At 40.3% G+C, this 22,492-nt stretch overlaps 1 protein-coding gene across 1 annotated transcript in view; it reads right to left on the bottom strand.

The window, feature by feature from the left end:
- The window catches only part of Col25a1 (collagen type XXV alpha 1 chain), a 390,406-nt gene that overhangs the window by 58,241 nt on the left and 309,673 nt on the right, over positions 1-22,492 (bottom strand). The window contains exons 14-18 of the mRNA XM_057793723.1: positions 21,818-21,844; positions 20,037-20,081; positions 13,008-13,040; positions 12,564-12,599; positions 7,529-7,573 (exon numbers count right to left, since the gene is read on the bottom strand). Coding sequence (XP_057649706.1) covers positions 7,529-7,573; positions 12,564-12,599; positions 13,008-13,040; positions 20,037-20,081; positions 21,818-21,844 — 186 coding nt within the window. The remainder of the gene's footprint in view (positions 1-7,528; positions 7,574-12,563; positions 12,600-13,007; positions 13,041-20,036; positions 20,082-21,817; positions 21,845-22,492) is intronic.

Genomic DNA, 22,492 nt, shown 5'->3' with positions numbered 1-22,492 from the left:
TCACCCCGAACAACAAATCGAGAAGACTGAATATAGACATGTAGATGAGAATCCAGCTATAGTCTAAGTCAGGCATTAAAGAGATTTTCGGGGGAAAAATCTTTATATACCAATATCATCCTTCTTACATATTTTTCTTATCTTATTTGAAAAAATTCAGTTTTATTTCATAAAACACACAATCTACCTAACAATGAGCAAAATGTCTCCAGTTTAATTTTGAACATGATATATTTTTGGCTGAAGTCAGTTTTCTTCAACTCATCTGCCAATGCCTATCCTCATCCCCCCTCAAAACAACCAACTCAAATATCTCAGTGTAACAGCAACATAAATGTGAAGTCTTCTGGATAAAAGTTAAAAAGCGAACAGACTAAGGAGCTGCATTAGCCCCTCCAGTCCCGTCCGCCAGCCAAGAAACAATGGCTCCCTTCTATATTATGAAACCATGAAGCAGAGGTGGCAAAAGCTTAGGAACATGGCTTTTCTGAACGACTGCTGAAGATTTCATGAGGTCTTGGGATTCTATAATAAAATCTTAACTGACGTTCTAAACACAGCAAGGGAATACTTCAGACAGTCTCTCCCTTCTAAATGGTCACTATGATAGCGTTCAAAAAGGCGAGAAGAACTGGCACATACTTAGCAGGGTCTCTAGTTCAGTGAAGGGGAAGGAAGAAAGGGAGAGAGATAAAGAGAGGCAGTTTCATTTTCACAGAGATGTTTCTAGATAGACTTCCAGAACATTCTATCCATTAGGCAAAATGGTGGTCAGAAACTTCTAACTGATTAGTTCTTGCTTGTAGAAAAATATCTGGCTTTTTGTTTATTATTACTGGTTTTAGTTTTTATTTTTTTCCTGGTTTTATTTTTATAAGTCATTATCAATTAAAGAAGTAAATTACACAATTTTCTTAACCCCCAAACTCTCTAGATCGAGTCTTGTTTTCTGTGATTTTTATTGTTTCTGAACAGATCTGATTTTCATTGTCCTCAAAAATAGTACAATGGAGTTTGAAAAAATATGTGCTGGTTTGCTTGGGTGCTAAAAGCACCCCAAAATGTTGATTAATGTGCCTTGACACAGAATGCATTAGCCATGCACTGTTCTTTTTGCTTAGAGGCTAATTAGAATTCAAGTCAGCATGATACCTGCTTTTGAGAATTACAGCAGTAACGTTTATTATACTAGAAACTGTGAGGCAGTCAGTTTGGGTAATGACTGATTTCTAAAATTATCGAGGAGACAAAAAAATGAGAAGTAGAGTTTGTCCCTAAAACACTTATTACTTATAAGGATACAATCTGAGTATAAATTAATACATTTTAAATGTTATGCTGAAAATGAACTAAATAGTGAATTTATTTAAAACCCAGAAAAACCTGTCTTTTGGAGATTTTTTTTTGTATTAACAGAATTGCATCATGAAGGATTTGCAGTGTAATTTTTGGAAGTTTCATTATGGTTGCTAAAACTCTCTGATTTCTTTTGCATGAGTTTCCTAATTGGACTCAAGTTACCCATGTCTTCAGGTAGTCTGTGCCAGCAGGAAGTAGTTACAAGCAATAATAACACAGTGTGACCTGTCTGCTAAGGCTGTCTTATTTCCTTTCCTCTATGAATTAATTTTACATCCCTCCATCTATCTCTGCCAGTTTTGAGATATGCCAATGTTTCTGAGGACTGAGCTGCATTCATCTTCGTCAGATTCTGAAGACGCCTTTGTTACTCACAGGGGACCAGGCCAGCCCTCAATCCTGAGAGTGTCAAGTGAATGTCTCTGCCTCCTGTGAAAACAGATTTCAGGTCCGAGGGGATTTCATATGATGTGGGAGAGATGGTTAACACCTTAGACCCTTCTGCCTCTTTAACGTCTTGATCTGAACGTCAAATTTTCACTAATGAGGAAACCAGAGTAAAACCATTAAACTTCAAGGAATGGGAAACCATTAAAATATAGTTGCTACTTAAATAGCTTTTTATGATTTAATGTAATATTTGCTGTTAATATATCTCCCCCCTCCTGCTTTGTTTTGTTTTTGAGACAGGGTTTCTCTGTGTAGCTTTGGAGTCTTTTCTGAAACTTGCTCTGTAGACCAGACTGGCCTTGAAACTCCCAGAGATCCACCTGCCTCTGCCTCCCAAGTGCTGGGATTAAAGGCGTGCGCCACCACTGCCCAGATAAAAATTGACTTCTTAATTTGGTAAAATCAGCTATTTCTATCCTTTGAAAGAGAAAAGCAAGCACTGAAAATCTGAGAAAAGTATCTTGAGTTAGGCAACACTGACTAGAAAGTCGAGAACAGTAGCAGTATACAAAATCAACTTGCAAAAAGTCAGCAGCCTTCCTATATACAATAGACAAAAGTCAGTCTTCCTATGTGCAAATGCCAAACACTGAGAAGGAAATTAGGAAAACAATACCATTCCCAAGAGCCTCAAAATATCTTGGAATAAGTTTAGTCACGGAAAATAAAGACCCATACAATGAAAACTTTAAGACCCTGAAAAAGAAATAGAAGAAGATACCAGAAGATGGAAAGGCCTCCCACATCCATGGATTGGTTGGGTTAATATTATCAAACTCCTACAAAAAGCAATCTACAGATTCAATGAAACGCGCAGCAAAATTCCAATGCAATTCCTTACAGATACTGAAAAAACTTCTTAAATTTCATATGGAATTATAAAAGACCCAGGATAGTCAAAAAGAAAAACCAAACAATTAAAAAATACTGCTGCTGTATCAGCACCCCAGATTTTAAGTTTCACTATAGAGTTACAGTAATAAAAACAGCATGGTATTTGGCATCAAAACAAACATATTGATTAATGGAATAGAATTGAGGACCCACAGATAAACCCAGACTCCTAGAGTTACCTGCTCTTTTTTTTTTTGACTAAGAGGCCAATAATACACATTGCAGAAGAGACATTTTCAACAGATGGGCAAATACTGCCACTCAAACTGGACGGCAAGACATAGAAGAATGAGACTCAATTCTTATTTCTCACTCTCAGAAAACTAAACTTCAAATGGATCAAGGACTCCAGGATAAGATGTGATACCCTGTAGAAAGTAGTCACAGGAAAGGAATTTCTGAACATAATGCTAATGGTGCAGGCATTAAGACCAACAGGCAACATGGGACCACATGAAACTCAAAAGCAACTTTATGGCAAGAGATACCATTATTTAAAAGAGGCAGCCTAAAGAATGAGGGAAAATCCTGACCACCTGTGCATCTATCAGATGGTTAGTATATATAACATACAAAGAACTAAAATTGAACCCCTGAACATCAAGAGAACAAACAACCCAATTGCATGGAACTATACAGAATTCTCAAAAGAAGACAAATAGGAGACTTAGTTTTGAAACTGTTCAACATCCTTAGCTACATAAAAATACAAATTAAAACGACTTTGAGATTTCATCTTACCCTAGTCAGAATGGACAAGATAAAAGGAAAACAAATGGTGACCAATGTTGGCATGGACATAGGGAAGGGAGACATTGACTCACTGTTGATGGGAACACAAATGGGTGCAGCCACCCTGGAAGTCAGTGTGAATATTGCTCAAAAAGCTGGAAGCAAATTTACTACATGATGCAGCCGTACCACTTTTAGGCATTTATCCAAAGGACTCTAGAGTCCACTATGGAGATGCTTGCTCATCCATGTTCCCTGCTTCTTCATCCACAAGAGCTAGAAATTAGACACAGTCTAGATGTCCATTAAGAGATGATGGATAACACTAATGTGGTACATCCACACAGTGGAAAATTATTTAGTCATCAAAATTTTTTTTTACAGGGCTGTAGAGATGGCTCAGAGGTTAAGAGCACTGACTGTTCTTCCAGAGGCTCTGAGTTCAATTCCTAGCAACCATATGGTGGCTCACAACCATCTGATCTGGCTCCCTCTTCTGGCATGCAGACTGAACACTGTGTAATAATAAATAAATATTTTAAAAAATTATGAAATTCTCAGATAAATGGCTGGAACAGGAAACCTTATTCTGAGTGAAGTAATCTAGGCCTGAAAGGACAGACGTCACTATGGGATGTGTTAAGCTGTCCTCTGGCTTTTCCCGTGAACAGTCAGGAAGAAGGCTCACACGGCTTCTCTCATCTTCAAGCTATGTGCACCCTTGCCTTTTGCTCCTGGAATACACCCAGGAAGTAGGGAAAGTGGGTGCCCTTATTGCTTTTAACGGTCTTATTCATTCATCCCTTTAAAGAGGGATCCATAATTTGTATCTATGTAAAGCATGGCTAGATGTATTTTCTCCAGGTTAAAATTACTTACACGAGGAAAGACTACCTTGAGCGGGTACATAAGCAAAGCTTCCAGTCTTCTGAGCTGACCCACGAGAAGCAGTAAGAGCAGTCATTCGCTATACGCTGGGGGAGGTTTCAAGAGCTATGAACACATTTGTTCATTTCATTCTCTCAGTAGAACTCTAGGCTCTGGTCACTGTTGGTTCTCATGAGAAAACCAAAGCACAGAGAGATTCCAAATCTTGCCCTGGGTCACAGGACCAGCAAAGCTATGGTTTGGTTTGTTCTAGGGTCGTTGGTCAAAACTGCTTATTTATGAGGGAGATGGAACCATGAGAACGGGTAAACAATATATGTATATTTTTCAAAGTAAGTGCCTAGAATAAGATTTTCAAAAATAATAACCTAAAATCTTATGTTTTTATCTGATATCAGAAAAGGTAGGCACAATGCTTACTATCCTCTAAGATACTTGAAGGGAAAAAAAAGACTTAACATTTTTGAAAGCTTGTTCGTAAAACTAATTTTCTAAGCTCAAATCTTACTCCAGAAGATCAACTTCTGCATGATACATTGTACATAATTTAATTTTCCCAGCTGAACATCTTGACACTATATGAACCATGAATGCATGAAATAGGAATTCCAAATGCCTTCCACATGGCAAGAGGACTTTCAAATAGTGCAGGAAGCCTAAGAGCAGCTTGAGATGAAGTCAGGCCGGGTCTCAGCCACTTCCCCTATGCATGCCTACAGTAATAGCACTGTCCTCAGAGTGGGCCGCTCAGGTGAGAGACAGATGAGTCCGCTGTCAGGGTTTAGGCACTTGGTTCATTTCCTGAGAGCCAGGAAAGGCATGTGGGGGTGCTCATTAAGTTTCCAACTATTCCCCAAGAGCAACAGGTGGCAAAGTGAAGCTTCTCTGGTATGTCATGACTGCTTTCCTCCGTGTCCTAGACATAACGGCCGGCATGTGCACACGCTCTGCAGTCGTGGCAGATAAGAAGGACACAAGTAGTAACAGGAAATATCTCCAAAGCATAAACATACACACAGGCTAAGATCATGACTGATGCTTTCGGTACCTCACGTCCTGTAGGTCACACAGAAGGGTTTCAATTTTTAAATCAACTTAAACTATGAAATGAGACTCAACCCATCCTGTCATTTGCCACCTTAGCAGAAATGAAGCAAATTAAATTAGTAAGGGGCGTCTCAAGTCAATGTAGGGCCATCTATTACTATAAAATTTTAAGTCTATATTTATGAATATACAATGAATACCTTAAAGTGGTCTTAAATTGTTTCCCCCCAAATTATTTACTGATTATTATTTATTATTAGCACTTATTATAGTGTAAGGAAAGCTTATCTTTCATTTGAATTCAAGTGAGAAGACAAAACTTATTACACTATAACCAGAGCTCATGATTTTGTCTTCAGCCCCAGATGATGACCCAAGCATGGCACTGAGATGACCTAGAGAAACATCTCTAGTGAATGATGAAGGATTTTTATCAACTGGCAGTTTTCATCTCAGTCACTAGTCAGGCACAGGAGGGCAGTACTAGAGCCCCACCACCTCAACAAAGGATTTCTAGCACTTCTCAGGCTGTGAGAATGTAAGCATTTCCTAGAGGAGAAGATTTACAATTAACCCTCCCAACCTGAGAACTCATGGCCTTCTGAACAGGTCATGGGTGACTGAAAAGATCATAGGAAAAGGCCAAGAGTCAGTAATGACGTAGAGTCGGCATAGGCATACAACACTGAAGTAAGAACAGGGTCACAAATACAGTAGCTACCGAAAGCATTTATGTCTATGCGTGCATTTATCTGTATTGTACTTGGGGAAAATAATGCTTTCATTCTTCTTCCTATTCATCAAGAGAGTGTCTAAAGCTCAGGAGAAGGGACAAGTCGGTTTCAGAGCACTGAGGCTCTCCTGAGCTGAGCCTGCACCCTGAAAAGCCAGAGTTCTTGCTGTAGGAACTTTTGTGCCCTTCCAATGTCCTTTGTCTCAAACGTCTTCATTATGACTTGTAATGCCACCAGGTTCTCATTAACACCCAGCAACATGTCCTTAAGTCTTTGAAAAGTTTACGATCTTGTCATTTATAAAAAGCTGTCATTTTTATGCTTGGAAGTTACTAAGAGCTGTCATAAATGAACCCCGTAATATGCACTAGGATGTCATTCTCACTAAGCAGCAAATGATAGCTAAGTGAATTTGACTCCTCAACAAATATGTTTTAGAGTGTACTGTCTACCAAAGAGCCAAAGCATGTATTAAAAGCAACCTCAACTTTTTATAGTAATCTAGAAACAGCTATGAAATATTAGAACCAGAGTTTCTGACTGCTGACCTAGAAGATAGGGTTTTTCTGTGTGTATTGATGACCTATATAATATTATAAGCACCACAGGCATTTAACGTTGTAGAATCATACTAACTTCAGTTAACACATTATAAAGTAGTAGGACTGAAGTATGAACACTATATTTAGAATAGAAGATGTACTTGATTGCTATCCTGTCTCTTCTGGGATATATATGAAGTTTATTCTCAAGGAATAACTATAGCTAAAATAACAGAGCATTAAGTCTTGTTGTTGCCATGGGAAAAGTCTTTTTTTTTTCCAAACAAAAACCATTTAAGTGGCTTAAGAATCTTTAAATCTTAAAACAATGTTTTAATCCTAAACCGTAAGCAATTATTTCAAAAGATGCATACAGAGTTTTTGTAGAAAGTGCTTGTGGTAGGTCAGAACATTTTAGCAATGTGGTTTCAGTTTTTCAGCGGGACTGACTGACAGGAAGGGGCAGCATGGGATCTTCGAGGGGCTATGATAATGGTGAACCACATACATGGTTGCCCAAGTGTGTGATTTACAGGCGTGCTAAGATGAATTCTGGTCAAAATTTGATAGGACCTTAGGAATGAAGTCAAAAGTTAAAGCTAAAGAGACATCCTTTCTAGACTTTTAAAAACTTTGCATGATTTTACTTGAAATGCCATTTAGTTTTATCTAAGGGACATGATAAGGACAACAGTGAACTATACAACCTGGATGGCAATGACCAACTTTAAACACCCGTGTGCAATTTGAATTTAAAAAATGAACTAACTAATCAATTGAGAAAAATTCAGAATAGTTAATGACCAGTATTCACTTTTTCCCCCATTTTCCTCCAATGCGGGATACTCATAGTTCCATGAAGTTGGTCAGTGGAGTATTTACCTTGATCCCCGGGAGTCCAGGTAGTCCAGGCAGCCCTGGCTCACCCTACATAGGAAAATCACAATGCATTACAGAGCAACATGCACTCAGTCACAGGGTCAGAGAAAAACATGGCAAATGTCCCTGCTGAACAGTTTCTGCAAAGAGAAATATAGACAGCAGACTGTGGGGGGAAATGGGTCTGCTGAGACCACTCCACTCGGTCAACTCTCCATTCCGGAACTGTCTGACCCCTTGGCAGATTTCTTAAGACACTGGCCTTTTCCTGCTGTTTGCTGCCTACTGGCATCTCTGTCAGATGGCGTGAGAGAGAAGTATGGGAGGAAAGACTGCATTGTGACTCCTTTGACCAAGGATTTGCTGGAGCTGCTTGCTTCAATAGCGTGTCTTCTCCCAGGGCTCTCCATGCTTAGATAATCAAGGGACTTGCATGAACAGATGGCCCCAGGAAAGCATACACGTTAAGCGTGTTGCTCACTTAAAAGCATAGTAAGATTTCCTTTTCATTCCTGAAGGATGAGAAGATAAATAAATGGTTAAGAATATACTTATGTGTTCCTAACAATTGCTGGGTTAGGGTGACCTTGCTTAGCAGTGTTGGGCTAATGGTACCACGCAGCTGTTCCTGAACACAGGTCAGAGATTAAGTATGCCTTGGGTAGGCACACTGGAGACAGGCTAAACCCTCTCATTTTCACAGAATTGTCTATGTTATTTTAAGCACAAGAGATTGCATTGTTTAGAAATTCTCTTTAAGTCTACTACAAAAGAATAACGGAATCAGTAGCAAATATGTTTGCCATGAAGTGTTGCCTGTTCTCGGTGGAAGCGACACAGAAGCTAATACAATCATAGGGTGTTGTGATGTCAGTCATGGAGATGGCAACCATTTCCCCAGAGGGAGCGGTACCAGGACGGTGGGAGGGGAGGCATGTTCTGTAGCCTAAATGCTTCCATTATCTTTAATTTTTAATTATTTTATCACCACTGTGCATGTGTGCATGCCTACCACAGCTCCTGTGTGAAGGACACCTTTGTGGGTGTGGTTCTCTCCTGGTCTGTGTAACTTCTGGGGATCAAGTGCAGATTATAAGTCTTGTGGAGCAAAGTGCTTTGACTGCTGAGCCATTCTGTGGGCCCTTGAATAAGCCTTAACCCAAGGAACACCTACTAACAACAAGTGGATCTTCCATCTCCACTACCTGCCCTTTCTGATTACCAAGGGCTAGAATTTCTTCTGGTATTATAACACTAAGCCTTTAGACATTTTATCAAGCTGAGTGATTAGACAAAGTGGGGAGGCAATGGCTCCCTTGCTGCTTGTTAAAGGTACTTCAGGAATGCAAAAGAAAAGGCATTCTGTGCAGAAGTGTGCATTATAAATATGACTACAATGAAATCAAATTAGAGGAGAAAGGAATGCTAACTTGCTTGTTATTCCACCCCAAGACCAGGTGCCAAGGTATATTAAACTTCACAGGGTCACAACACCATACATTGCCTTTCCTTTGTGTTTTCTCTTTTACCCTTTAATTGGTAACATTAAGAGGACCCATAAGAAAAGGATTTAATCCATATTTTACTGAAAGTTACCTTTTGCCAAAAAATAGTATAAAGTTTTTGAAAACACAATTGCATTATAATAGCCAACCAATAACACTTGGGATTGTTTTTTTTTTTTTAAAGTCTCCCCCAACTCTTATGATGATATTTCATCTGAAGCATGTGTGGAAATAAATACGTTATAATATGAGTTTCCATTAAGAATTCTTACCACTCAGTTCTCTACCAACATAAAAGGACCACATAGATACTTTAAAGAAATAATTGATATGCACATGTATGCATGATTAACACATACAATGTTTTCTAATGAGAAAAATATTAAGAAGACATTACAGGATAACATAAGATAATGAAATGTTAAATGCATCATGTGTGTATATGTGTATGTCTACATGTGGCTGGTCATAAATGTATGATTTAGTTAAATATCTCAAATATTCATGTTTTATAGTGTTGAATGGTTTGTGACTTTTACCGTTCCAAATCTGTATTTACTCTCTGCTCTTGGCTAACATAATGAGAGATGGTAATATTATTAATGATCCCCTATGGAACACCTCTTCACAATTTTAGTAAGACATTTCTTTCTGCAGAATTCTTTATCTGTTCTAGAAAGCTTGCCTTCCAACTAAGAGAAAGATTTTAGTTAACTTGGCCATCCTTGACTATGCCATGGCTCAGGAGCCTTAGCAGCACAGTTAATGTGTTAAATTATACATGTGATTTAATTATTTTTCCTTTTAACTCTCTATTCTCTGGTCTGAGAAAGTCTTACTCCTGGGACTCTGTCAGAGTATCCTGGGTATCTACAGAGCTCATTGGCAAGGATCCCTTCTAATGGGGAATCAAGTGACAATGTTAGAATGTATACTTTTAAGAGCTGGGGAAAGGTTAGAAAGGCAAGAACTATGTAGTGAAGCACAATTCACACTTTCCAAGTCTATAGTGTCTCTACAAGCCTCCATGTAACCCTACGGCTAAAGCCACAGAGAAATAATGATGAAATGAATTCTTCGCTACTGTATCACTCCAGATGAACACTGGACATGATCTCAGGGTGAAGGCCCAGCACTTGACTTGAGCCGTGTTGCACTTTCTACTTTTCTGGGAACACCCCTAAATTCAGGAACTAGTGTGCCATTGAACACCACCCACAGCTCCACAATGGTGCCAAAGATACCAGATGACATCCAGCACTGACTGTAAGCCTGGGTCAGTTTGTCATTTTCGACTCTAAGCAGCAGACATAGAAATGCTGTTTCCAATGTTGGGGGAATTAGAAAAATCTGATGTTAGACAAAGGAAGTCAAACAATCGTAGGGAGGCGGGATTTGTCAAAGGGCAGAATCTGAACTAAATATTAATAATAAGGATGCTGTTTGTTCTGGGCCATGTATTCACCCAGATGAAAGCTCCTTTTGATGTCGTTTAGGTCTACTTTCTGATAAAATGTAAAGAAAATCCAGTGTTTCTACCTTCAGGCTATAAATGTCCATAATGAATCTAAGTTATCTTTATAAATAATTATGATAATGAAATCTTATGCTAAGCAACTGAAGGTCAGTTTGGTTCATGTGCTGTGGAAACTGGGCCTGCACAAGTTTACTGAGATTTGCAGGTGAATCCCTCCTTTGCTTTTGAAAAAAAAGACTTCCTATTTATTTATTCACGTGTGTGCTCACCAGCCCCTCCCTTCCTTTGACTCTTGCTATGTAAGGCAGGTGGGTGTTGAATGCCAGGTCTTTCAGCTGCAGCTTTGAGTTCTGGGTTAGAGGCACATTCTACCAAGTCTGGTCCTACTGACTTTTCTTTGAGCAAATCACAAATTTGGAGGGCAATTTAAGAAAAATCTTTAATTTTTTTAGACTAAGGGACCCAAAAAATTCACATTATCTAAGATCAGTTGCTTTTTCAAAATAGACCATGGATCTTGTGTTTTTAGTAATTGCACAATTCTTCTTAAAAGGCCAGAGAGGGCTGTCTACTATGATGCCCGTGATGAATCCTGGGAAGAGGAACAATTAAAAGGTTCAAATATTCATCTTGTCAGTGCTCATCCTATAAGAGAAAAAAAATCACACATGCCGACAAGTTTGATTTTCTCAAAGAAAAAAATCAGCATGAGAGGAAAAGCTGGAGATGTTTGTGGGAAGTTGCTACCATTGAGAGGAGCCACAGAAAGAACACTGAGGTTTCTTTCCAAAAGGTACTTGAACTATTTCACTGGGGCACATTGAAGAGTAATCTATGACTGACGTATGTATGACTGACGTATGTATACATATGCTACCAACAAAAGGCTGGGAGGGCTGTTGCTCTAGATTAACTGGCAAGTAGAGGAAGAAGGCAATTACTGCAACCTATTTATCTAAAATATGTTCTATGGCTTCTTGAGTTAAACTCGGAGCCTGAAGACCAAGAGACAGATCAGAAAAGGAGGAACTGGAAGAGCTGTGTTAGGCTCTCGTCTCACCTGCAGCAGAGCTGATGAACAAATACTCTGAGATTCTCAGTCTCAAGAGACAAATAGTCACTCAATCAGGGAAATGTTAAAAGAGCATGCAAACCTTCTCAGAAGTTACTTCCATCCTAAGTGCTTAAACAAAAGTTTTTCAATGGTGTTAAGAACACGGACCATACAGTAAACTCTCAACTTTAGGTTCCAAACTACTGCAATAGGGTTGATTATCTTCTTCTCTCTGCTAATGAGCTATATTCTATGTCCTAATTCATATTCTGTGTGTAACATCAGCTACCACAGGACAAAAGAAAGGCCATGATTTTAAGGAATGTGGCCTAAGGAGTTCACATTTTCTTGTTAACTACAGTTTGTTATGTAAGGTTCAGCTGTACTGGGCATTGAGATCCTAGTGCTCAGTTGAGAAACTGCTAATGTTTGTTTCCTGCTTCAGACCCAGCTGAAAAATGAGCATAAGTGATCAATGAAGAAGCACAGATGATAAATTTAATATACCCGCAGCTCAGTTAGTGAAATTGGTATGTATAGCGTTGCTAATTAAAATTTAGTTCTTTAAACAAATTTAGTTTCCGTAAGGTGACATTCATAACACACATGTTAGCAGGAAAGCACTGGCAAATGAATGGAGGTAGAGGTATATTTTAAAAGAACTGTCCATCATTCTCCATTGAGACTGTTTAGTATATACTTATTTTCTTCTCATGGAACGCAGAAAATACAGAATATATTTAAGCATGCAAGGCAATGAGCTGGCATTCCAGTTCAGCTGAGATTTGTTAGTTTCAAACAGCTGAGTACATATAGACAACGTTTGCTTTCACATACTGCTGTGGGCGGAATCAAGGCCTTTTAAGAAAAGCAACCAGTAACATTGTGCAAGCATGAAACATGTACCACAGTACGACAAATGTTTTCATGTTAGATGACAACAACATGAAATACTGATCACAGAGAAATGCAAAGGACATACCTAGGACAGAGAGAGATTACCTTTTGTCCTGGACGACCAGATTCTCCAGGTTCTCCCTGGCCAAAGAAAACCAAAGATGAAAAGGGCAGTCTTAGAAGAAACCTAGAAAACCGTTAGGCCTTTGGCAGTTTTACAGGAATGATCCAACTGCCTACTTGATTACATACATTTTGTGTGCGCCATTTTCTTACTCTCCGCCACACTACACATAAGGAAACTGCTGTGAGTATGTCTAGAACTCACATATAAAGATATTATTTCTTGGAAACCAAGGACACATGGAAGAGAAAGTAAGCCCTCCTACTAAGACTGCCCGGGATTTCCCTGTTGTGTTTGGGAGCTGTTGTCAGAGAACTGGACCAGAGCTACAACCATCATTGCTGCTAAATTGAAGAGACAAGGGGGCTCATAAAGTCACACAGCCATGATTCCCAGGGCACAAACATGCACAAGGCTATAGTTACCTTAATTCCTGCAGCCGATGATCCTGGGTCACCCTAAAATGAAACCAGGGAGAGATTATGCCATAAGTACCAAAACAACAATGCAAACATCTAGGCAGCCGTTACCCACATGGATGCTCAGAGGGACTCTATGTATGACCAAGGGGCCTAAGTGTGCCCCCCAGTTCTTTGTCCATCAATAGGCCCAGGCATTATATGATAACATCATGTAACAGAAACCATGCCTTGCCTCAAATCATGGGTTTACTTTGAATACAAACCATGAAAAGATTATATTTCTTGAAGTAACTAAAACTATACAAACATGAAGATATTTCCTTAATAGGATGCTAAAAATATATTCTGAGACAATGAATTTAGGGATTTGAAACTTTCAGTTTTCTTAGCTTCTGGGATTTATTAATGTCACGGGCTCTTTAAAGGGAGTTCCTGCCCTTCTCGGACTTTGAAAGGTCAAGGGACAATAGATGAAGTCAAAAGGTTAATGATGTTGAGGTGCAAAAACCACGCTGCAGATCAGTGTGTCGCCACTATGAAGCAGGAGCATGCCTTTTCCTGCTTTATCCTCATTGTACCGTAACTCAGTCACAGGGTGATGAATGACTTCTGGGCAATGGGAATCCATGGAGGGGGCTAAGAAAGTCTTGAGAGAGAATCTGACTTTTAACTTTTTAAAGAGATTAAGAGATTGTTTTTCCTTTGAGTGACTGTGGTCCAGGAGAATAGATTTGGGTAGCCCTAATTTCATGTTTCAACATGGAAACAGTTTCATGGAGTCTTATAGTTTTATAGAGCAAAGGAAGTCATCCATCAAGGCAAGTTTAAGATGGACTGATGGGTGCATCAGAGAGGTGGCTACAGGAAGATGGGGGAAAGCTGTTCTCAAGACCTCGGGTGCTACCTGACAACACAGTCTTAGCTCTGGGGCTGGTAGAAGGCACTGGTCTGCTAAGTTGATAGGTTCCAAAACATTTTTATCTGCAAGTCATAGGATGTTAGTTTTGACATAGAGGTGGGGAAGAGATAGCCATTAGGGGGTAACTTGGCTTTTTAAAAGACTGGGTTTGTTCAGATTTCATGGAGATGATTCCACTCCTAGAAACACACAATCCTAAGGATGGGACCAATGCAGACCAGAGCACGGAGAAGAGGTGAGACTGTTACTTGTTTGTAAATGAGGCAGCAAAAGGCCTAGATTCTTAACCTCATTCCAGTCCTCTCCAACCTAGGAACATGCAGGAAGGACTAAGAAAAGGAGGGGACTTAGTCATTTGTGACTGTCAAGAAAACTGAAGGAGGGAGGCTAGAGTTGAGAGTCCCTAAGCTCCGTCTTGTGTATAAATACTCAAGTATCTCCAGGGCTCTGTTCCTTTGTTCTAGACTCCAGAAGCTTCTCATCAATCTCTTTTAGAGACAGACACCCAGACAGAGGCCTCAGGCCCCTGTGCACTGACCAGCACCTGACTCCTATCCTCATTTCCACTCACATCCTCCCACGATGGTACCTCTCTTGTTTTAGGTCTTGCCTTATATGATTCTGTCTCACGGAACCGTTCACCAGTTCTCCCCAATGTGACCTGCCGTGAGTACACCCTACTGTATAGCTGCATACTTCATTTGTGTCTGGCACAGCTTGTGCTGTGATTGTCGTCAGCGTTGCTTGTATATCTGTTTGTCCTGTTAGCAGACAGACAGCTGAATGGGAGCAGACTCCACATCCTGACCACAGCAGATGCTTTACGCACACACGCTGAACGAGTGAATGCCCATCTGAAAAACAATCTTTTCAGTCGGGTCAGTAGTCAGGGATCAAAATGAAAAGAGGTCTTCAGGAAAGGGGAACCAAGGGCTTAGGAAGGGGAGGAAATAGTAAATTTAGTTTGTTGAGGAAAGGAGTGCACATGTGAGTTCCTTTGACATCTGTAATTGCTATTACCCAAGGAAAAATTAAAACGTGGCTAAACAAAGAAGCAAGCTCTAAATATTGTATGAATGAGCCTGCTTGTCGCAACCATTAACATTCAAATGAGTTCCAAATGAGGGGTGAAATAAACGCGGGGAAGAAAATAATACTTGTTTCTATTTCTGCTAAACTGAGTCTGGGAGCCATCAACATTAACGAACCGGTTTGCAATATTATGAATAACATGACCTTTATGTTCATAAAAGCAATTTGACTTTGCAAAGCTCCATCTGTGTTATTTATGCCTTTAACTACCATGCAGGGAAGACATTGCTACTTCCACTTAGAGGATGAGGAAACTGAAGCAGGTACAAGTAGAGCAGAGTGTGAGCTTCCTTACTGTCCTTCTTATTAGACTGAGGAAAGGATTATTGACTTATATCATTTGGACAAAGGGCCCTAAAGGCTAGAGAAGACAGGTAAATTAAAAGTAGTTCTTGTATTACCTCCAAGTTCTTAGCTAACTGCCTGTAGTTTATACAAGAGTGTTTGGTTAGCCTACTATATGTGACTAAAGACTAGGTTTTGTCCTCAGAGCAAGTGGATGGGAGGGAAAGGTCCACCATGGTTTATTTGTGGGAATATGAGAGGCTTCATTTGATGGACACCTCATACATTTATCCTCTCTTTAAAGATTCAGAATTGTGAAATCCCCAGGAATGTCTACAGCTTTTAAGAGCAAGGCAACTTCTGGGAGGGATAATGTTCCAAGCAGCTGAAATCAAGCAGGGGATGTTTATAACCCAAAGCGTAAGAGACTATAGGGTTAAAGTGGGAAGCAGCCTTCCAGCGATGGCTTACATAGATGCCTGTCTTCATCAGTCAGTGGAGTGAGCCACAGATGGAGAAGTTCTGTGAGATAAATGAACTCAATTTTGCTGTTTTATTTCTTTGTTTGGTTTTTCTCGAGACAGGGGTCTCATGATGGAGATCAGGCTGGTCTTGAACTCAGAGAGATCCATATGCCTCTCCCTCTATCAAGTGCTTGGATTAAAGGCATGTGCCATGACATGGTGACTTTACTGTTTTTCATTTTTGGTCAAACACTGGTTTTGTATGCGATTGTTTTCAAATGTAGTACTCAGCAAGTAATTAAATAAGATATTAATAAAGACAGAAGGAACAATTGCAAGCTATAGAAATGTCCTGCCATCCAGTGAAAATATGAAGTTGTTCAAGATAAAAAAAAGGTTTTTCAAACAGTATTTATTATCTTGTAACAATGTTCTAAGAACCTGGATTAGTGCTGGGACTAGAACAGATTGGCACCATCCAGCTGTTGGGTTGACTTTGGGGACAAAGGATAGAAGATAAAAGCTTAAAAGCGATGTGCTTGGTGTCAGATTGACAAGGGGTGAAGCTGTGATCGTTAGTTTTGTCAGCCTGACAATATAAATGACCTGGGGAAGGAGTTTCAATGAGGAGTTGTTTAGATTCGGTAGGGTTTTCTTAATTGGGTTGAGGTAGCAAGACCCACCCTGGGTGTGGGCCTGTTTCATGGGCTAGACCTTGGATTAGTCCAAGCGCACACACACTAATTTATTGCTTTCTGCTCTTGACTACACATGGAATGTGGCCAACTGCCTCATGACTTGACCTCCCCACAATGGTGGACTATAACTTCAAATTATGAGGCAAATAACCCCTTCTTCCTCACTTTTATAAGGCGATTTTTTTTGGGGTCAGGGGATCTTATTGTCCTAACTAGGAATGAAACTAGGCAGTATCCTATGGGTTTGTGTGTGTTTGTTCGTTTGCTAGTGAGCGCTGTGTCCAGTTAATAAAGAAATTACAGTAAAGAACAGTTAGGAGTCTAAAGAGCTTCCCTAGGAAATGACTCATAAATCCAAACTTCAAAAGATTGAAGACTGAACAAAGCCAGAAAATGAAGATGTGGAGCTGGGAGGGAAGGCAGGAAAGCAGGGTCTAAACAAAGAATGGCTTGGGGCAGCCTTGGAGAGGACCAGGGGCTGACTGCCCTCGAGTGTCCCCTGACACAGTCCTCCAGGTGTGGTCTGTAAGACAGCTTGGTTGGTAAGTGCAACGACGACATGCCTGGTGAAAGGCCAGATGCTTAAGTTCAAGATGGCGAATGAGAAGGCAGGGCAGGCGTAGGAATGAGGTCATAGGGACAGGCAATCTGTGCCAATAGCGTGAAGACGGAGCTCTTGGCTCAGCCAATAACACCACACGGGGTACAGCAGTATGGTCCACCCATTCAGTGAGTTTCACAGACACCCACTTGCAGTGACTAAGAAATCTATTTGAACATTTGTTGGCAGAATTAACACCCCAAAGACTAGAATACAAAGCTTCCATGGGAACTTTACACGTGATTGAAATCAGTCTTTGGCAGTTTATTCTTAAACTGAGTGTACAGTTTTGCTGGCCACAGAGAAGCCCTGGCCCAGTCAGTGGTTTTAAAGTTCCCAGCATTTCCAGATGACCAGCCTGGAAAGCCACAGACTGTAAAAATTGCTTTACCATCCAAAGGCGCTGAGTTGGATGAAAAGGGGGAAAAAGGTCCATTAAAGTGAATCAGCCAATGACGTAATTTACTACATCAATAGAAGAAAAGAAGTTTAATTTTATATTTTTTACTTTTCCCCTCAAAGTTGGAAAGTGATGAATGAATTTCACATACTGACAACAAAGGCCGCAAGAAGAGTGTTTCCAACATGCTGGAAACAAATTATATGACAGGAGCAGGAAATATTTAAAAAACACATCAAAAATTATATTCCAATCACCACATTCTTGGGATGAATGCCTTGGGTCAGATTACATATTATACACGCAACAGATTGCTATTTACAGCCCCCTGTTTAGGCCTATTGAAGGTTTATAGAATCGATTTCCGCTCTCGCTGAGGCATTTCTTGTACTTAATTTCAGCTGAGCAGTAAAACTTTTTGATAGAAAAGAAAAACAACCATGTCGTTGATTTCAATTTCCACATGGTAGGAAAACTTAGCATTTATTGAGAGTTTATGGCATGTGAGTCAGTATGGCAACCGATTTGCATTGTGTATGAAGCCCAAACAACCTTCCTAGGAGACGCTTGGGTCCTTTCAAGGAAGAAAACATTGTTTTACTGTTGCAAAAGTAAATTTCAAAACCCATGTGAGTGAAGAAACAATTGCTAGCCTATGTTCCAAAAACAAAGTTAAAAATAAAAAATACAGCCTCTAAGGCATAATATGCTCTATTTAAATTCACATAGGTACAGTTCCCATTTTATATGTTTTTGTTGTTGATTGAAGAGGCTGCCTTCTGTGTACAATATTTCCTTTGTTTTAAACAAAGTTGGCCACTGCTGTCAAATCTTGCTGGATATTTGTAAGATTGGGCCAAGCACGGCTTTTATTTTATTTATTTTATTTTATTTTATTTTTTTTGATTTTTCGAGACAGGGTTTCTCCGTAGCTTTTGGTTCCTGTCCTGGAACTAGCTCTTGTAGACCAGGCTGGACTTGAACTGGCTTTTATATTTTTAAATGGTTAAAAAAATCAAAATGACAATATTATTATATACAGGCAGATGACATAATATCAAAATCATCTTGCCCAGAAATAAAATTTACTTTAAACACAGCCCTACTGATTATTACTGTGTGTGTGTTGTCTGTAGCTTAATTCTGCTATAATAACAGAATCATGAAGTTGTGCCAGACACTACATGGTCCACAAAGCCCAAAATTTTAACTTATAAAACAAGCTTTCTTATTTCTGTTTTTAGAGAAAAAGATGTACACTAAATAAACCATCATCCAGGTTTCCATACCCAGGGGTTCAAACCCTGATCTTACACCAGTCAGAAGCATCCACGGTCTTATTTGACTAGATACTTCAATGTTGTGTTTGTCGACAGCTCGATATTTACACGTTTACTACAGCTCGATAGTTGGAAGACAAAAATATGCAGCGTCAGCAGAGGTTCTGAAATAGGGATGGTCAGGGTAGTTCATAGAGCATAGACTTGCCAGCCAGCTCCATGGTACAGATAAAATTTCTGTTGTCTATACCATGATGAAGAGTTATCTGGGTCACACTGTCAATAGCGCTTAGGCCAACACACCCTGGTCTATAAGAAATTGAGACTCTGTATTTGGGAAACATTTTAAATTTAGGACAAACAGTTGCTACTTAGTGACATTAATTTGTTTCTACCCTTTCTGCCATATTTGTGTTAATATTTATAAGACTGAGAAAGATAAGTTTCTATATATTTTATGAGCATGTTTTTATGACTACCCATTATCCATCTGTACAGTCATAATTTTCAAAGCGGATCAGCCTCACCCTCAACTGTCAGCCTGAGTGAGTTATCTTCCCATTCATTGGGTCCCTCGCTTGGTTTGCACTAACATCCACCTGCTCTGATTCTATCTTCAGCTTCTAAAGGGGGATTTCTTGCCAAATCTAAACACATTTCACGGATGCAGGAGAATACCCTTTTGATGTCACCGTGTCATGGAGTCGGGGCTGTCAAAATACAAACTTGAGCAAACACCATAATGACAGACTGGTGAGACAAAAGAGCAGACTCAGAGACAGACCAGGACGCATGCGCTCTAAATGCTGATCAGTGTTCCAAAGACCAAGGAGGGCAGAAGACAGAATGCAAGGGCCGTGGTTCCCAGGGTTCCCTACATAAACACTGCAATCAAGAGCTGTTAACGCGATACTAAACTTTTAAACTTTACCCTCGCTCACCAATGCACTTCCTTCTAAAACTAGGACGGACAAAGTCACTTGAGGGAGTCCCCTTCTAGGCCTCTGTGAAGACACACTGCCTCGTGAGTAGGTGTGCTTATTGCTTGAGAAACCAATCGTTGAAAATTTCCTTATTTTCTAGAAATAAGTAAATTTGGCAAACCATTTTGCTCTCAGAATATTTAAGTTTGTGGATAGAATGTGGAACAATCGATTTTTATGAGACAAATATTGAACTGTTTTCTAGCTTGGGAGATTTCTCTGACCCTGTCTTCCAAAGCTCCCAGCTTCATACACAGTCAGTAACATCCTTGCTCAAGCACACACCCTTATGCATTTCACAAGACTGTACCTTTTCTCCTGCATCACCTTTGGGGCCATTTTCTCCAGCATCTCCCTGAGAAGAGAACAAAGGGATACACTTAGATATATTAGTGACCTGAAATAAAGAACAATCTCCTTTAGACACACTCTTGTTACAAACCAGTGTAAATGTTCACAGAGTCAAAAAAAACGTCTACTTGATCAGCTGACTGATGGCAATGCAATTACTTTCTTGCAAGGAACATGGCTGAGCACTTTAACCCCCACGGTATCAATACAAAGCCATGACTTCCCTGTCAGCCTTCTCATGGCTGACGGTCTCATCTTCCCTTCTGCCTGAAGGGCCCCATAGCAGGCCATTCCTGACACTTGCCTCGGTATGTCGGCACATCTGTTTGCTACTTCTGTGCCCTTCTTCATGTTGTTCAAGCCTGCCTCTTTTCTCCTCCTAGCTGTATAAATTCTACTTGTCTTCAAACCTACCAAGGCCCCAGGGCTTCCAAGTGAATTCCATGATCTCCAAAATCTATGGACTGAGTATTTATCTACTTGGGGCTCCATAGTCAGCATTCAGGAAAAAAAAAACTTTTATATCTTTATTAGATACATTCTCTCCTGAATTATAGTAAACTGAGGGGAATGTGTGCTTCTTTGGTTACTTCCCTGCTCCTCCAGTGACATCTCCTTCCTACCCACAAGGCAATGCAAAGGGGAAAGGTTTTATCTCTGTGTGTTGCTCTGCTAAACTCTGAATGCATGTAAGAGAGGAAACGCCATGGATTTCAGATTCAGTAGGACAGAGTCCAGCCTGGCACTCAGCAGGCAAATGCAATGCTCTTTCCGCTGAGTTTCTCCTGGGTCATGGGAGGATAAGGGCACACTACGCAGCTGTAAGAACCAAGTCCTGTACCTCACACAGCATTTCAAACCATGCCAGCACACTCTGAAAAACAGTCTTTGCTGTTGGAGGTCCCGGGGCTTCGGTGTTTGGGGCATTCCTATGCTGGGCTGCTCATCTCTCTAGCTTCAGAGGAGATCATTTTTCTATCATTTCAACACTTCCACAAAACTTAAGAGAAAAACCAGTAGTTGTGGTTTCTCAAGATTGAGAAAGTAGAAGAGAGATATTCACTTTTCCCTCTAAAGTTCCGTTTTCCATTTCAAATAAACATGAACTTAACCTGCCCAGGCTCCTGTTCACAGAGGGCCAGCTGGGCAGCACCCATCTGATGAACCAGCAATGGGTGCTCACTGGCACAGCTCCGTCTCCCTCTCCAATTTCTACATGAAGCAGTTATTTGATGACTAACTAATTTCAAGTTAGTTACCATGAACTGATTTGATACCCCAAAGCATACTGCGTCACAGTACATACTCCATAGCAGTGTTGATAGACAGCTTACTCCTAGGCCTTTTAGAAATTGGCTTGGAAACCCCCTTAACATGCCAGTCTCCTTGTTGGGATTAAAGGTATGCGCCACCACCGCCTGGCAGAATGGGCCTTTACAGGGCTAGGGGTTTCTGAAAGCCGCTATACAGCCTGGCATTCAGTGTTTGCCCTTCTCTTCTTCCTTCCAACCCCAAACTCTAAATTGATACAGAAGAAAAAATCAAATTTTATCTTTCCACTATTTGGCAGTCTGAAAGACAGGCAAATGGACACTTATTACCTCTTCCCCATTTCCACTTATAACTATCTGTCCATCCATCTGTCTGTCCACCCACCATCCAGCCTCTCAGGCATCTAGTTCAGTTTGAGTGTAGCTCCGGAGAAGAGGGGAGTAATAAACAAAGCAGAACCATCCTTACCTTCTCTCCTTCTTTTCCAGGTTCCCCCTGAGCACAAAACAAAAATTGGGAGATATCAATGAAGAGCTTATAAAGCAACAGCCAACAAAGCAGATCCTGACCATACGCAGACTGCACCAGGTGAGTATAAAGGGCATTGTCTTTGGCTTTAGTTTCTATATGAAAACAAGTTGCATAAGTATCCAGAAGAATTGAGTACAGATACCAATACCAACTTTAATCTTAAGTCATTACTTCTATAAGGATAATGATATGTGCAGTAGAAACGGTCACCCAGGAATGAGCCCGGACATTAAGTGGGGGGGGAATGGTGTGGCAACTCGATATCTGTGTATACTCAAAGTCAGTAAGGTGGGTGTTAGCATGTCCTTCCATAAAGCTGTCTATTAAAGCATGTCCGGAGGCATGGTTATTTCAGGGCCAGCCCCTGGTACAGTTCTGCACTTCTTGGACATGATCATAAACCCTCAGTGCAGAACTTAGACCCCTTGACAAGATCATCAATTCTGTAACTGGTACCAACTAACGGTTGCAGACCAAGATACCAGAGTGGAGCAGCATTTGTGAGTAAGGTTCCTGCCAGAGAAACACAAGGCTTAAAATATAAAACTATTCTCTGAAAAGAATTGCATTTTTTCCCTCTCTCTATGAAAGGGCAGGGGCAGATAGGGGATG

The sequence above is a fragment of the Chionomys nivalis genome, chromosome 18 (genome assembly GCF_950005125.1).
Source record: "Chionomys nivalis chromosome 18, mChiNiv1.1, whole genome shotgun sequence".
Taxonomy (NCBI): Eukaryota; Metazoa; Chordata; class Mammalia; order Rodentia; family Cricetidae; genus Chionomys; species Chionomys nivalis.
This window is presented reverse-complemented; position numbering and strand designations above follow the sequence as displayed.